The sequence below is a fragment of the Antechinus flavipes genome, chromosome 4 (genome assembly GCF_016432865.1).
Source record: "Antechinus flavipes isolate AdamAnt ecotype Samford, QLD, Australia chromosome 4, AdamAnt_v2, whole genome shotgun sequence".
NCBI lineage: Eukaryota > Metazoa > Chordata > Mammalia > Dasyuromorphia > Dasyuridae > Antechinus > Antechinus flavipes.
The window spans coordinates 17,100,595-17,118,672 of record NC_067401.1 but is presented as its reverse complement, the minus strand read 5'-3'; the positions used below and the strand labels follow the sequence as shown (position 1 = coordinate 17,118,672).

Sequence of the window (18,078 nt, the reverse complement as noted above, 5' to 3'; positions counted from 1 at the left end):
TTGCCTCAGTTCCTCATCTGTAAAATGGGGACATGCTAGAGAAGGAAATGGCAACCTACTGCAGCATCTTTGCCAAGAAAACCCCCTAGACAAAGTCCATGGGATCATATAGAGTCAGCCATGGCTGACCAACAACTTTAGATACTTTCCTCAGCCATCCTCTCACAATGGATTTCACAGGGTTGTTGTGAAAAAAAACATTTTGCAAATCTTAAATGCTCTGATACCATTCACTCACTCCCCAGCCCTTTGAAACCTAGCTTCCAGTCCCATCACTCAACTAAAACAGCTCTCTACAAAGCTTCCAATAGTGTCTGAATTCCCAGATCTCTCCAAAGTTACCAATAATCTCTGAATTCCCAAATCTGATGGTCTTTTCCCATCCTTCTGGATCTCTCTTTACATGGCTGATGACCTTTTCCTCCCAGACACTTCATTCTCTGTGTTTTTGTAATGCTATTTTTCTTTTCTTAACTATCCCATCACTCTTTTGTTGGAAGTTCATTTATTGGATTATCTTCCATATCCCAACAAGAAAAAATTGTTGATCCTCTTCTCTCCTCTCTCTATACTCTCTCGGTGATTTTGCTAGCTCCCATAGGTCTACTTATTATCTCGTACAGCTGACTCCCAGATCTATATATCCCACCGCAATTTCTTACCTAAACACCAGTTGCATATGACTAGTTGTATATTAGAAATTTTGAAATGGATGTCTCCTGAATCTCCAGTTCTTTTTAAAAATATTTTTCCAAATTATATGTAAAACAAAATTAATGTTCACTTTTTAAAATTCTGAGTTCCAAATTCCCTCCTTCCCTTTCCCCCCCTCTTATTGAGAGGGCAAGAAATTTGATACAGATTATACATTTGCAATCATACAAAACATTTCCATATAAAACATGTTTTAAAGAAAACAGAAAAAAAGGAAGTAAAAAATAGGGTGTTTTAATCTGCATTTGGATTCCATCAGTTCTTTTTCTGGAGGGGGATGGCATTTTTCATCATGTTCTCTTTACAGTTGTCATGAGTCATTGTATTGCTGACAACATCCGAGTCATTGATGATCATTATACAATGTTACCATTAATGTGTAGTGTTCTCTGGATTCTGCTCACTTTACTTTGCATCAGCCCAGTAAGTCTATCCAGCTTTTCCTAAAACCATCCTGCTCATTATTTCTTATAGCACAATCATATATATACCACAACTCATTCAGTCAATTCCTAATTGAAGGGTATCCCCGTAATTTTTGATTCTTTGCCACCTTTTTTTGAATCTTTTTTCCTTTTTTTGTTTGAATCTCTATTTCCTAAGTTTGCTTTTTTTTGCCTTTAGCTTTTTTAGTTTAAATGTGGTATTGCTGATTTGTGTGTTTCATTACTCAAATGCAACAGAAAAAGAAGAGGGGGTAATGACTGGGAGAAAGAGAGAAAGAAATAGCAGACAGTTTTCCTGGCTAGCGGCTCCAAGCTTTAGAGACTTGGCAATTCCTTTTACAACTTTATAACTTTCCAGAGTAAAAAAGAAATCCACACACAGCTCTCTCTGGGCAAATGAGTCATTAGTTGTTGAAGATCAAAAATGACATCACTATTTTAGAATCGCATTGCAGTGACCACCTGTGGCTGATCAGACCAATACGAGCTCAGAGTGCTCTGCCACAGCTTGCACACAAATAGTCCCCATGAACATTTGGGCGGCTGCTCTGATTTTGCACATCTTGCATTTCTTTTGGGCCAATTCCGTTGTGTTTTGCTCACAGAGCAAGGTCCCTTCTCTGATGAGGGGACGCCATGCTGGGCGGTCCCGTGCCAGTGCATCCCGTATCAGACCAACTTTGATGATGAGGTAGTGATGAACGGGGGCTGGCATGAGGATGAGCTTTGGTCATTCTTTCTTCTCACAGACTTCCCCCAACTGGTGTTAAAGAAAAACAAATCCTTCACAAAAGTGAGCCGAGGCAAAGAAAGTCAGAGCTGGGAGGAAGAACCAAGCCTGACCAAGAAATAGAGAACTAGGAGGGAGAACCAAGCCCTTACTAGTCCCAAACACTACCACACTCACAGCACTGATTACTAGACATTTGTATATAGGTTGTTTCTGCCCAAAGAATGTAAACTCTCTCATTCTTTGTTTCATTCTTTGTAGACTCAATCCCTTTACAGAATACTTACTAAGCAGACAGAAGATATTTAATAAACATTTCTTTATTCCACCTCCAATTATAGTCACAAAGAAGCCCCACTTTCCCACATAACATAACAAAAATATATGCAAAGGAACCCAGAAAGATTAATAATAAAGAAATATCCTTGAAAAGCAGAAATGAGTTCCTGCCTCCAATCCATAAGAGTCCAAAAAGACAGAAGTTGACAGGGGCAGTGGAGAGGTCTCATCAGGGGAGCCAGGATTAAGTACAGGTGACCAGAAAAGCAAAAACAGGGAATGAAATCCCACTGAGAGACCAGAGCGACCCTCCTTCACCAGGCCAGAAGCTATGAAAGGCACTGAGAGGCTGAGAGGAGGATCCCCATCAGGGAAGTTTGCAGAGGACCAAGAGATGCACTGGAAGCCAGTGTTCTGAACCAGGCTGGTATCAGCCACTGGCAGCTTCATTTATCAGGCTGATTTCTGATGCTATTTCCCTGCCCTAGCTTATCAGAACTGAAACAGGGAACAGAACCAGCCTTACACGTCCAGCACAAGAAGACAGAGCCCTGGGAGACACAGCCAGACACAGGGTCCACACGGTGTCGGGGAAGTTCTGGGAGAGCCAATCTGTTGTCTAGTGTCTCAACAGAGGATGGAACCAATTCCCATTTAAAGGTCATACAAACTATGACCAGAACCCATGAAAGATTAGACCACCAGAAGACTGAAAAGAAAGGCTGGAATGGTGATGGAGGTCAATGTCAAAAACCATTTCTCATCCAAAAAAATACTATCTCAGAGACAGTAGCACCCAAACTCTCTGATGAAAAGGTAAAAATGGATCAGAAAGCAGAATCCAACAATATGCTACTTACAAGAAACAGAGAGAAAGGTTAAAATGAAGGGCTAGAGCAGGGTTTATTGTGTCTCAGGGAATCTCAAAAACGCAGAGCTAGGCATCATGATCTCAGATAAAGCAAGAGTAAAACACAGATTTGCTTAAAAGAGATAATCAAGGACCTCACTTGATGTCCATTGTCACAGATAATGAAATATCAATACATGATATATACAAATGGCATAGAACAGTGTGCTATTATGTGTATTAATATATAAATATATACACATATATATTTATATTATAAAAATTGTTGTATTTCAGGAACGTGTGACCCCATTTGGGTTTTCTTGGCAGAAATACTGGTGTGGTTTGCCATTTCCTTTTCCTTTTCCAGCTCATTTTGCATATGAGGAAATTGAAGCTAACATATTAAATGATTTGCCCAGGGTCATTAGTAAGTGTCTGAGACTAGATTTGAACCCAGGAAAATGAGTTTTCCTAACTTTGAACCCAGCTCTCTATCTATTAGGCTAATTAATTGCCCCATTGTGAAATCTAGGGACCTCAATGTACTCCTTTTGGATATAGACAAATCTAACAAAAATCTAAATAAGAAATAAGTGAAGAACCAAAATAATATTATAAAAATTGGACATGATAAATTTTCAGTGAAGAGGAATGTAGCAGATAAAACCTATGTACTCTCTCTCTCTCTCTCTCTCTCTCTCTCTCTCTCTGTGTATATATATATATATATATATATATATATATATATATATATATATATATATGTATATATATATATATATGTTAAGCATGTTACATATAAGCATATAACAAATGCAATATTAAATCCATCCCTTATTGACCACAATTAAATAAAAATTCTAATCCATAAAAGTGCTCTTAAGAAAGTATTAAAATTTAAGTAAAGATTAAATAATTTAATTCTAAGAAATTGATGAATCAAAGAAAAATATTAGAATCAATACACAATTTCATAAAATGATAACAAGACTTCATAACAATCTATAGAATACAGCCAAAGTGGTACTTAAGAAAAATTGTGTCTTGGGAGGCAGAGCCAAGATGTCAGAGTAAAGACAGGAACACGCCCAACCTCTTCACTAAACCACTCCAAATTCTTTAAATAATGACTCTTGACAAATTTTAGAGCATCAGAACACCCAAAAAGATGGAGTAGAATGTTTTCCAGCTAAAGACAACTTAAAAAGACAGCAGAAAAGATCTGTTGACAAGAGGGTGGGAGTCCAGTGTACAGTCCTAGTGCAGCTCAGCCCCTGCCCAAGCCTCAGTGGGAACTTTGAATCAGCAGAGTGCAGGTGGCTTCTGGACTTCTCAGCTCAAGGACACTTAGGAGGACTTAGAAAATCAATGGAGAGGATCCGTGGCAATGGGTGGGAGTCCAGTGTGCAGTTCCAGCACAGTCCTATCCCCAGTGTCAGCAAAGCAGAACTTTGTTAATTTAGCACACTAAATCTCACAGCTATAGTGGAGGTGGAGACCCTCCTAACAGTTCCAGGACAGAAAAGAGTGCTTATGGTCAGATAGAAGGATCTCTGAAAACAGCTGCACAAAACCCCAGAAGCCTGAGACAGTGCAACCTCCATTCTAGAAACAGAGCCCTACTTTAACAAAGAGTTAAAAGCTGAGTAATAGACTAGGAAAATAAGTGGACAACAGAAAAAGTTTCTGACAATTGAAAGCTATGATGATGACAAGGAATATCAAGTCATGATCAAAAAAAGAGCCTGGATGTTATCATTCAGGAAATTATCAAGGAAAATTGTTTTGACATTCTAGAACCAGAGGGTGAAGTAGAAATTGAAAAAAATTCATCATTACCTTCTGAAAAAGATCCCAAAAGGAAACTCTCAGGAATATTATAGCCAAATTCCAGAACTCCCAGGTCAAGGGAAAAAAATTACGCCTTTCTATGTTCTTTCAATAATGAAAGAAAGAACAATTCAGTGAATTTACACAAAGAAAAAGCTAACAAAGTGACAAATACAATAGTTAAAAAAAAATAAACTACTGAAATTAGTGTAACAAGGAGCTTTAAAAAAAATCTAATAGATAAATGATTACCAAATTTGAATTTTTAAAAGTGGAAAACCAAATTGCTAACATGAAAATCTACAAAAAAAAATAAAATACTCAGATTATCAGAATAGGGAGCTTAAATAATAGTCTTAGAAAAAGAAATCAAATTCCCATAAGTGAATTCTCAAAGAAGAAGAAAAAAAGACAAGATTGACTTATGAGTGTATTCTATCAAAAAATTAACTTCTTCAATTTTACATAAATTGTTTGTAAAAATAAATATCAAATTTTACCAAATTCTTCCTTTGAAAAATATAGTCTCAATACTTAAATTGTTGAAGAAAACAATAGATGAATATACTTAATGAATATCAATGCAAAAATGCTGAATAAAATTATATTAAAGAAATTACAACATGTTAAAAAGGTTACCCTATAAATATATATTTGGGGCGGGAGGCAGCTAGGTGGCGAAGTAGATAGAGCACTATCCCTGAATTCAGGAGGACCTGAGTTCAAATTTTATCTCAAGACACTAAACACTCCCTACCTGTGTGACCCTGGCCAAGTCACTTAATCCCAATTGCCTCAGCGCAAAAAAAAAAAAAAAAAAAAAAAAAAAAAAGTGAGAAGGGGACATAACAAAACCTAAATCTCAAAGTTCACTATAAAATAGCAAACGATCAAAATGATCCTGATTAAAAATAGAAGGGTTGGTCAGTGGAACAGATTAGGTACACAAGATCCAGGAGTAATTGAATACAGTAGCATAGAATTCAATAAACCCAAGCTAATAAGAACTGTTTTACAAAAGCTGCTGGGAAAACTGGAAAACCATCTGGGAGAAATTAAAACTTAGATCACTATCTCACACAATATACTAAAAAATTAAGACAATTGACATCAGGAAAGCAGTAAGGTACAAAATAAACCCACAGACCTCATCAGCCTTATTCCCTCTCCCTTCTCAGGACTAATGATCAAGCCTGCTTCCCACTTCTTGGGGAGCTGTTAAACATGCATTTGCAAACACAACTATTATAATACAAATTTGCTTTGATTCTACTTCTGCAATAAGGGAGGACTTTTGTAGGGGTGCAGGGGGAAGGCAGGAGAGAGTTTGGGAGAAAATGAGAGGGGAGTAATAGTGATGCAAGAAAAAAAGAGAATGACCAATTTTAAAATACACAGAAGGAAGTTCCAAAAGAAAATGCTGGCACTCCCATGTTAAAGTGGATGCAATGGGGAAGTAAACAAAAAGAACCCATTCCTGAGAGCCTCGGTAGGTGACTCATGTATTTGATGAGTCAGCTTCTAAAAGGTCAGGATATCTTGGAATGGATAAGCTACACTCTTCCGTTTCCATATCATAACTAAGAGGTAGAAAAAAGGCTTTGGGATTGGTTTCTGAGCTAGAAATTAAAGGTTTTAGTGCAGATTTTACTATTTTTGTTTCCTGTAAGATTTAAGTAGGGTTCTTGAAGCTTTACAGGATCAGTAAAGGTGTGGGGAGGGGTGCTCTTGTTCCCCTGGATCAGCCAATGAACTATGACTATGACTAGACTATGGATAGGTTTCCTATGGGGGAGACATCATATAGTCAAAGGAAGAGCTTAAAAGAAACTTGTACCTCAGACTAGACCTCACCAACAGACATTGATGGGGTTTCCTCAGATCTAGTTTTCAATATTGAGGCTTCAGGAACCCAGATTCAACGATTCTAGGGGAATAACCAGGCAATGAACAATTCTTTCATACTACTTATGTCCATAAGAGACTAATGAATCAGGTGGTCAAAGTATTTATAATGGGGGAAAAGATCAGAAAGGCTGATCAGAGATCCAGAGATAGGATGACCCTAACTCCTTTCATATAAGTAGAGAGAATCACTGATCTGGTGCTGGGGGAAAGAGAACTCAGAGGCTATTTAATTCCACCTCATTTTACAAAAAGAGAAACAGATCTAGAAAGAAGTGATTGTTATGTCACAGAAGCAGGATTTAAATCTAGGTCCTCTACTATTTATGATATAGGCTATATGCTCAGTTTCTGGGCCTTTCTTTAGCTATAAAACGGGGAGAGACTGAACTGCATGGCCTCTAAAGGCCCTTCTGACTTTAAATCCCATGGCTTTAGTGAGTAGGTCTCTAAAGACATTAGCACAATTTGCCTTATGTGTAAGATAAACTCTACGAGGCTCGACTCATTTCTAAATTGGGGACAATACATTTACTTACCTCAATCTGTGGCCAAAGAAGAGTACATCATGAAGTGAAAAATGGATAATTTTGATTATATTAAGTTTAAAAGTTGTTGTGATACAGGAGCCACCTGCCAGTGGCTGCTGGAGGTCTAACTCAGACCTGTAGAATGGATCTCTTCATGTGAGAGGATGATACAAGGAGACTGAGGCAGTTGTGTTCTCTGACCTCTCCACTGAGAGGCAGTTGTAGTCTGACCTCTTTTCTCTTCCCTTTTGCCTCCAATTTAATTCCCAATCCACAAGGAACATCTGCTTCTAAAGGCTGCTTTGCAACTCCTTCAAGTGTTACAATTCACAGCTGTGGAAGCTCTCAGAGAACTGACCTGCCCCTTCACTTAGGCATGGTCCTTCACAAAAAGTTTTTGTACAAACAAAACTAATATAGATAAGATTAGAAGGGAAACAGAAAATTGGGGGGAGGGGGGAATTTGTACATTCAAGGGTTCTTAAAGTCTTATTTATAAAATATATTTATAAAATTATAATCGACTCAAATTTATAAATTTTATAAGCCATTTTCCAAATGATGAATGGTCAAAGGATATGAAGAATTTTTAGGCAAAGAAATTAAAACCATTTGAAAAAATGCTCTAAATCACTACTGATCAGAGAAATGCTAATTAAGACAACTCTGAGGTACCATTACATATCTCTCAGATTGGCTAAGATGACAGGAAAAAATGTTGGATGGGATATGAAAAAAACTGGAACACTAATACATTGCTGGTGGAATTGTGAACTGATCCAATCATTCTGGAGAACAAAATGGAACTATGCCCAAAGAACTCTCAAATTGTGCACATCCTTTGATCCAGCAGTGTCTCTACTAGGTCTGTATCCCAAAGAGATCATAAAAAAGGGGAAAGGACCCACATGTACCAAAATGTTTGTAGCAGGTCTTTGTAGTGGCAAGAAACTGGAAACTGAATGGCTGCCCATCAGTTGAGGTTATGGCTGAGTAAGTTATAGTATGTGAATGTTATGGAATGTTATATTCTATGAGAAATGATCAACAGGATGATTTCAGAAAGACTTGGAGACTTACATGAACTGATGCCGAGTGAAGTGACAGAACCAGCAGATCATTACACACAGCAACAAGATGACACAATGATCAATTCTGATGAATGTGACTCTTTTTAAAACAGTGAGGTAATTCAGGCCAGTTCCAATGTACTTATTTTAGTATATGTGCTGCTGAAGCAAGCACTCCAATGTACTTATGATGGAGACATCTAAACAGGGGACTAAATGAATCACAACATAGTATTCTCACCTTTTTTGTTGTTGGCTTGCTTTTTTTTTTTTTTCTCATTTTTTTCCTTTTTGATCTGAGTTTTCTTGTGCAGCATATTTGTGGAAATATGTATAGAAGAAGTGTACATATTTAACATATATTGGATTACTTGCTGTCTAGGGGACGGGGTGGGGGGAAAGGGGGAAAAAACTAGGAACATAAAGTTTTGTAAGGGTGAATGTTGAAAACTATCTTTGCATGTATTTCGAAAATAAAAAGCTATTGTTAAAAATATATATATATATCTCCAATCAATCACGGTGAGAGTCAAGGAATTGGCTACACAACAAAGGGGCCCAGGCTTAAACTGACCCAATCAGGCTAGGGTCCACGATCGACATATGGAATGGGTGAATAGAGGATTATAATCAGACCAATCTGAACCGTGAAGGGAGGAATAAGGAACTGCACCAACTGTATAAAGCTTGCTCTCACTTCAGCACTCTGGAATGTGTCTTGCCGCTGACCTCACCTGCTTCTCACTGAATAAAAGATTAAATCACTGAATAAAGGATTCTTCTCTCTAAAAGAGCATTGGTTGTAATACTATTCCTGGCTTAGCTTGCAAATGGGGAAGCAATGTCATGGACTTACTCTCCAACCCTGCTGAGTTCCACCGGGTCTTTTGATTACACACCCTGTTTACCTCAGTTTCCTCATCTGTTTTAAAAAAAAAAAAAAGTGAAGAAGAAAATGGCAAATCACTCTCTTTGCCAAGAAAATCCCAAAAAGGAGTGAGAGAAGAATGTACTGGGAGAAAGGGAAAGAGAGAGATACAATGGCATTCATTATCTGTTCTAAAAAAGGCAAAAGCTTTTACAGTGGAGAGGAAGACGAAGAGAGAAGGGGGATCAAGTGAACCTTACTCTCATCAGTATAACATACACACCCAATAAGATATAGAAATCTATCTTATTCTATGGGAAATCAGGTTGGGAAGAGGCTATGAGAAAGGGGGAGGATGTTAGAAAGGAGGGTATATTAGGGGAAGGAGCAATCAGAAGCAAAACACTTTTTTGAGGTGGGATAGGTGAAAGGAAACAGAAAAAAAACACAGGAGTGGAAGGAAATAGTTAATGAAAGAAATTGTATAAATTATTTTGAAGCAGGTTTCTCTGATGGCCTCATTTCTCCTACACATGGGAACTAAGTGAAATTTGTAAGAAATGTGAGCCCTTCCCCAGTTGAATGGTCAAAAGATATGAACTGTGCCTTGGGGGCTAGGGAATCATGCATATCTTTTGACCTAGCAATGTCATTGCTTGGCATGAATCCCAAGAGATTAAAAAAAAAAGGGGGGGGGGGGGACCTGCATGCACAAAAATCCGTACAGCAGCTCTTTTCTCGGAGCAAAGAATTGGAAATTGAATGTCCATCAATTGGGGAATGGCTGAATAAATTGTCGCATGCGATTATGATGGAATATTATTGTTCTATGGAAAATGAGCAGGATGTTCAGAAAAACCTGGAAAATACCCCATGAACTCAAGCAAACTGAAATGTACTTTGTACAAAGTAATAGCAATGTTGTGAGATGATCAGCTGTGAATAACTGCTATTGTCAGCAGGACAATGATCCAAGATTACGCTGAAGGATTTATGATGAAAAATGTTATCCACATCCAGAAAACCAATTGTGTTTGAATACAAAGCTTACTTTTTAAAAACTTTATTTTTTTTTTTTTGAGGCTTTTTTAGGGGGGAGGGCAGAGATTTATGTTTTCTTTTGCAACAGACTTTTATGGAAATGTTTTGTACAATTTCACATGTGTCTTCTCAATCGAAGAGAGTGGAGGGAGAATCTTAAATTCACAAGTTTTAAAAATGAATGTTAAAAATTGTTTTATGTGTAATTGGGAGAAAATATCTATCTATAGATATATATAAAAGAAAAAAGGAGGGAGGACCACAGAGTCAGAAACAACTGAAATGATTAAACAAGGACTACCTGTTCTTAAAAGCTATTTCCTTGACTGCTGGAGTGACTTGGCAGAGCTCTCTCTACCCTAGACAGTGCTAGATAAAAAATGGCAAGATTCTTTCTCGGGACTATTTGCAGAGTCTCCAAAGTTTATCATTCCTAGGATTAGCATTTCCCTGTATTATGTCTCCCTTTGAATCTTACAGCACCCACTCCAGTGGATCCTTGGCCTTCACCATTTGAGTATTCCCTGCAAAAATGCAGATTTGAAGCCATCTATTCCACTCATGCTCCTGACCCAAGGATGCTTTGCCCATGTGCCAATGGAGCACGACTGTCTTACCACAAACAGTGCATCTTTTTTGATCGGACATTTACGGGATGTTCCCTTTACACAACTTCTCCCACGTGATTATTGATTTGCGATGTGTTACAGCCTAGTCATGCCCGCCATGCCCCTCTCCATGGTCCACTGAACGATCCCCAATTTTAATACTTCAGCAACTGCCTGGTTCCATGATTTGCAATCATACACCAACAGAATGTTCGGAAAGACAGGCCTCAAAGATGGAAGAATGGCTGAGCAAATTTTGTTACACAAATGTAATGTGGTAGGAGTCTGAGAAGCCTGGGGAAACATCTATGAACTGACGAAAATAAGCATAAGGAAAACAATAGGCAATCACCACAGCAATGCAAACTGAACGACTCTCCTTCCTACCTCCAAAAAAAGGAAACTCTACACTTTCTCATTGTAATCATAAAATTCAGCCCAAAAGAGTCAAGAAAAGAAACTGCCTTCTCTTTTCTGGGGAGGTGGGAGCCGAGGTATGTGAAATAGCAGATGTACTTGTTCTGCTGCTTTTCAGCCCAGGCACAAAGTAAAATGTGAAAGATGAGGGATACATCTAAAATGAAAGCCTCGTGAAGACAAAAAGGTCCACAAGATTTTAAAAATAAAAATTAATAAAACAGAAGGGTAATCCTTTGTAAAAAGGAAATTAGTAATACCAAAAACTTCAATTTCCCAGACAATCTGGCCTCTCCTTCCTTTTCGATGATAGCAATTACATAAACTCACTGACTTTCCGCAGCCTATTGGGGTATGTGTAAGTCCAGTCCCAAAGGCCATTGGCCAGGACTCCCTCCTCATTGGTGGAAAGCGACACCCCGCCCCTTGCACAGGCCTCTCCACCAATGAGGAGGAAACCTAGCTACTGGGATTCGGTTTTTCCCGATAGGGTTGGACAGAGGCCGCTAAGGGGCGCCATAGGGCACAGAGCGCAGACTTGCAGTCAGGCACTCACATGCCTGAGTTGCGTGACCCTGGGCAGGTCACTGTTGGTCTCAGTTTCCACTTCTGTAAAATGAGTGCGAAAGAAAAAGCAAACCACTGCAGAGTCTCTGCCAAGAAAATCCCAAAAGGGGTCAGGGAGGGTCAGACTGGGTCATTTAGTTAACATTTTCTAAACACCTACTGTGTGTAGCTCCCCATTTGTGACCCCAGAATTTGGGGGAAAGGCAGCTGACCTCCCAGATCTAAAGCTCCGAGATCATCTAGTCCTCTGCCTCGTTGAGAGGGAGGATCTTGTCCAAGGTCATAGGGTCGCCCAGGGGGTTTTCCGCCAGACCGCACTAGCAGGGGCCCCCAAGGGGGTGCTCTTTTTGTCCCCAGCGCTTAGCACATTGCCTGGACTGATAAATGCATGATGTCCGACTTATAGAGGAGCAATGACTAGCCCATGGTCATAAGATCCGCACGGGACAAAGACGAGTAGAGTTAGGGGATAGACACTCCAGAGGGGATCCCGTTTCCCTCCCTCAAACCGGAGGAATGCACCAGGCGCCCCTCCCCCTGAAGACTTGCGCCTGCGCCCTGCTGCACCCGAAGAGCGCAGCCCCCGTGGCGGGCGTGCTCGTGCCCGCGCCCGGCCCCGCCCTGGCCGCGCCACCGCGACCCTCCCCCACCCCCCCATCGAGGTGGCAGCAGCAACAGAAAGATGGAGGTAATGGAGCTGCTGATGGCGTTGCTGCTGTTCGGGTTGTTCGCCCTGCTGGTAGTGGCGATCGCAGCGCAGGGTCGGAAGGGCTGGTACAAGAGGTCCCGCAGCCACCGGGACGGTAAGCGTCGGAATTCCGAGGCGGTTTAACCGACGGCACGGCCTAGGTGTTGCTGTCGAGGATCTCACGAGCTGTGCGCGGGGGCTACGGGTGCCGGGAGGGATGGACAAGGTTCGTGGCCGGGAGAAGCTACGGAAGCCTGGAAGCATAGAAGGAATGGTTACTAGGCAATGCTACGGGTGCCTGGAAGGATGAGGGAAGCTGAGACCGGAAGCAGCTACGGATGCCGAAAGGGGGAGGCGGCTAGGAAAACTTGCGGGCTATGTGAGCCGGGAAGGCGGGCGGGGTCTAGGGGAGGGAAATCACAGGTGCCAAGATGGGACCCGAGTTCTCTGTGGGCGGGGTGCAAAAGAGTCTGTGAAGACACGTGGCACCTGGTGCGGGCCGAGGCTGATTGGGTTTTCCCCTCCCCCACGAGGAAGCATTATTCTTGGGACACGTTCCTGGCTTAATCGAGCTCTGCTTCTAATTTCCCAGGCCTCAGTTTCCCTCGCTGTAAAATAAGATTAAAGTCTGTCCCTCCCCTCTGTGGAGGACTAAATATCTATCCACCAATGGATGTAAGGCTCTGGCCCGAGCTTCCCTTCTCATGCTTCCTTTTTCTGAGGCCCCGGGATGTGGGGGCTCTCGGGTAAACCCGCCACTGTAGGGCGCCCCAAGAGGCCTAGGATGGCCTGTCCCGCCACGAAGTAGCGAGCGACCAGGATGGAAGCGGCACGTTTTGTTTTAGTTCAGACTTCACGTGAATTTTCCGCTGTGTTCCTCCCCCAGTACTCTGCATGTCCAAAAAGCCACCTTTTAGGGAATTTTAAAAGGGGAAGAAAAGCCCCCTGCGAGTTATCAAACAAACCCATCTGCCTTTGGGCAGGAGCTGGGCCCTCCTCCCCACCCCCCCTTCAAGAAGCGGGAGCCCTGGTAGTTTCACTGGCTGTTACCAGTTTCCCCGTTGTTTCGGCCCCTGTATGTTGTTCCCCTGGTTGCTCATCTCATGGGGAGTGGGTCCATGTGCCTGTCATGCTCTCAGCCTGAGGTGACAGCAGGAAGGATGCTGGGCACCTTGTGCGGGAGCTGCCCCAGTGCGGCTCTGAGAGGCAGGAGGAGGGTATTCCAGGCAAGGGGGAGGGAGGCAAGTCCCTGGGGCCTTATCTGCACTCGAGTCTTACTGATCCCCTCCAGTGCGGCCCAGCTGGACTGAGGGAGGTTCAGGAAGGGAGCACTTTGTAATAAATCGGGCCAGACTGTAAGGCTCCAAACCCCGCAGACACTTTTCTGCTTGAGCCCAGAGGTGACATGAGTTCTGGGGCAGGCACCTTGGCCAGGCCTACGGGCCTGTGCTTTAGGAAAGTCTGAGATTGGCAGCAGCCCGGTGACTGAATGGAGAACGTTGGGAGAGGATGGGGGCAAGGAAATGGCGAAATGTGCCCAGTGCTTGATCCCAGGCTGAGAATGAGAGGAAAGTTGGGAACCAGAGCCCTGAGGCCCAGAGAGCTGGGCCTGTGCCATCCTGGGTCTTAGTTACCGTGAGCTCCCCTGGGTGCCCAGGTCTGTGTGAGGGACCTGAATCTTCTCTCTTACAGATACAAAATCCAACGGCATCTCATTCCCTAAATGCCAAGGGCACAGAAAACAAAAGCAGCGGTATCGGAAGGAAAGGCCTCATCAGCACACTTTTACTCATGCTCTCCTGGCTGCCGAACTGAAGGTAACCCAGCTGCTCCATCCCCGGGCGTGGGCACCGGGCTCACTTTTGCCCTGCGGGTTGGCCCTGGGCATCTCACAAGTCACCTTTCCTCCGCTTCCTCTCTCAGTCCAGCCCCTCCTGGCCTGGCTCACCATGCCAGCCTTAATGCCAGTGATTGGTGCTCCTGCACTCCTGGGTCTCGGGGGGCACCCGCCAGCCGCCAGATCCTGCAGGCTTGGGGGAGGCAGGTTTCTGGGGCCACTTGGGGGGTCTTGGGCCCAACTCCCTTCTCTCTCTCCCAGAGCCATGGCGGGAATGTCACCAGCATGGACTTCAGCAGAAATGGTAAATATCTGGCCACCTGTGCCGAGGACCGCACCATCCACATCTGGAGCACCAAGGACTTCCTGCAGCGGGAACATCGGAGCCTCCGCGTGAACGTGAAATTGGACCATGCGACCTTGGTGCGCTTCAGCCCTGACTGCAGGTGGGATGGGGTGGGGCCTCAAGCCCTCACCAGCTCCCGGGGCCATTCCTTCTGGGGTTGCTCAGAGAGGGCTCCTTGCGGCTCTTGGCGCCCGGCAGGGGGTCTCTGGAAGGAGGGCGGTGCGGCAGCGCCCCTGTGCGTATGGCCTCCTTTGGGCTTCTGGGGTCATCCCCAGAGTCTCCTTTGGAGAACAAAACCTTTCTGACTTTGGAGACTCAGTGGGGGGGCAGGAGTGTGGGAGAACCAAGACCAGTCTCTGAGAAGAATCTGATGGGCAGAGCCCTCGGGCAGAGCGAGGGAAGTCTTTGTAACCTGATTGTTTCCACCTGTGTCCAGAGCCTTGGTCACCTGGCTGGCTAATGCGGATACCATCCGGGTTTTCAAGATGAACAAGAAAGAAGATGGCAGCAATAGTTTCCAGCCCCTTGCAGAAGACTTTCCCAAGAAGCACAAGGCTTCAGTCATCAACATTGGCATTGCTGAGACAGGTGAGAGGCCCCCAGGACAGAGCCTCTGTGGGCAGCCCACTCAGGGCCTGGGAAAATACGGCTTTGAATGGAAGAGTCAGGCGAGCACAGTTCTCTGCCTCAGAGAGCGGGAGCTGGAGGGGAGCTCAGGCCTCCTTTTCTTTTACAGATGAGGAAACTGAGGTTCTGAGAAGTTAGGTGACCGCCCCAAGATCACACAGTTCATTTTGTCTGAGGCAAGATAGTGACCCAGTTCCCCCACCTCCATGACCAGTTCTCTTTCACTGTGTTGGGTGGCCCCCTTTCTCATCTCTCTGCCTCTTTGTCTTTCGCTCACACTCTCTCTCACACACACATTTATACGTGCACGTGGGTATGAATAAACAATAGACATGTCATCATGAGTTCACAGACACATCACCAGGGGGTTTTGTTTTAAGGAATTGATTGCAAAATTAAGGTAGTTAAATACCTACATGCTAAAGAGAAAAATTTGAAGGCTTCCAGGCACTGTGGTAGAAAGAAGAGAACATTGAGATGAGATGTGATGTACCCCCGTAGGGAGGGAGGAGGGTCAGAGAGACAGTAGCCAGCAGAGGGAGCCGTTGAGGAGTGTCGTCCCTTTGTCCCCTGTCCTTCCCCCCTCCCCCTTCCCCGGCCTTCTGTCACCAGCCTATGCCTGCCTGTCCCTCAGGAAAGTTCATCATGTCTGTCTCCAGTGACACGACCATCATCATCTGGACCCTGAAGGGGGAAGTGCTGTCCATCATCAACACGAACCAGATGAACAATACCTACGCGGTCATCTCCCCTTGTAGCAGGTGAGGAGGAGGGGAGGAGGGGAGGAGCCGGAGGATGGGGCGGGGGCCTTTGCATGATGGAGCCGAGCCTTACAGTGACCCTGGTTCTCTGCGGCAGATTCGTGGGTTCGTGTGGCTTCACTCCAGATGCTAAAGTGTGGGAAATTTGCTTTAGCAAAAATGGGCAATTCCGGGAAGTGGCGCGTGCCTTTGAGCTGAAGGGCCACACTGCCGGGATCCACTTCCTGGCTTTCTCCAGCGACTCCTGCCGGTGAGTAGACGCCTTCTTGGCCCGTTGCCAGGGATTTGCCGCTGCCAGGCTGGCGGCCAGTGCTCTCTGCCTGGTATGTGTGGGCAGGGCCCAAGTGAGGACCTTTATTTCCCGCTTTAGGATGGCGACCGTCTCCAAGGATGGGAAGTGGAAGTTGTGGGCCACAGATGTGGATTACAAGCAGCAACAAGACCCCTACCTCCTGCTGACAGGCCTGTATGATGAGGCAGCCATCATGCCCTGCATCTTGGCCCTCTCCCCGGATGCCCAGGTCTTGGCTCTGGCCAGCAGCAACAACATTCGGTTCTTCAACACAAAGCGAGGCGAGGAAGAAGAAAACTTTCACAAGGTCCATGGGGAGTATGTGGCTGAAATGACCTTTGACACTACAGGTCGGTTCCTGGCTTCCTGTGGAGACAGAGTGGTGAGGATCTTCCATAACACCACGGGCCAGAGGGCTATAGTGGAGGAGATACGGGGGCTCCTCAAACGGGGCCCCACCGAAACTACCCGTCAGAGGCTGAATCAGCAGCTGGTCCAAGCCCAGGCTAACCTCAAAAGGCTGGGGGCCGCGAAGGTCTGAGCAAGGAAAAGTTGGACTTAAGAAGGGAGCAAGGAGACAGGAGGGATCCTTGCTGCACTTGCTCTTGCCCCCCTCCCTTGGTCTTTGGGTGGCTTTGAATCGGGGCTTTTGGAAGGGGGACATCATAATAGGATCTCTCCTTTGTTTTCCCCCTTTCCTTGCCCCCCCACCCCCTTTTGTCTCACTACACATTTTTGGGGCTGCAGACTAAAGCTAGCCACCCTCCACCAGCTAAGGCTTTGTCCCTCAGTCTCTGGAAACATTCCATATTGACATTCTGGCACTTGGAAAAAGTTCCCCTGGTTGTGTGACTCTAGGCCCTACTTTTTCTCCAAGGAAAGACCTTAGACCCATGAGCCCAGTGTCCTAGCAGTTCCCTTTGGGCATAGGTAGTAATCAATTGTGGTGCTTGAACCTGCTGTGGGTCCAAGGGACTGATTCCAGCCAGACCTGGGTGTTATGGGAAGAAAAGTGAAGGTAATGGAGTCCCAGTGATCGTTTTTCTTATGGCAGCTCATTTTAAGCATGCTAAGAGGTAGACCAAAGCTGGGTATTTAGATAAGGACCAATATTTGTCGGAGGGCAGAATGGGAAGGTGTTTTATTTCCAAACAATGGAGCTAGGGCCAAGAGTTGTGAAAGTGGGGTCATTATTTACCCATGAATCTTGGCTCGGGGGTAACCTGGGCAGGCCACTAGCTCTTCTGTTCTGTTCTCCTTCATTTCATCGTTTATAAAAGAAAGGATTGATACCCACCTGTTAACCTACCTCACAGGGATGTTGTGAGGGCGGATGAGACCGTGTCATGTTCTTCCATTTTGGACAAAAGATGCTAAAGCTTTGAATATGCTGTGTGGTGTCCTGTTTTTGCCATGACCTGGTGGAAGCCGGTATTCCAAACGGTTGTTTCAGTGATGCTGGGACAGGAAGGGGAAAGTCACAGCCCCTCTTGTTGGAGAGCTCCCAGGGGCTTCGGAGAGGTCCAGCAGGGCAGGCTTTGGGAGCCCGGCTTCCTTAGGCTGAGTCCACCTCAACTCCAGCTCTGGTGCCCCTCTTGACACCTCATCAGTTGCCTTTTTTTAATGTTCTTAAATATTTGGAGTTTAATCATGTCCTTTTGAACATTCA

The 18,078-nt window shown here is 44.2% G+C and overlaps 1 protein-coding gene across 1 annotated transcript; it reads left to right on the top strand.

Annotated features, from left to right (window-relative positions):
* The first annotated feature begins 10,281 nt into the window (after positions 1–10,281).
* On the top strand, positions 10,282–17,795 carry TBL2 (transducin beta like 2). Its single transcript, XM_051991911.1, is given in 8 exon segments — positions 10,282–12,440; positions 12,442–12,661; positions 14,239–14,363; positions 14,645–14,829; positions 15,166–15,317; positions 15,991–16,117; positions 16,215–16,367; positions 16,488–17,795. Coding segments are annotated over 8 exon segments (1,491 nt in total). The 5' UTR covers positions 10,282–12,374; the 3' UTR covers positions 16,951–17,795.
* Positions 17,796–18,078: the final 283 nt, after the last annotated feature.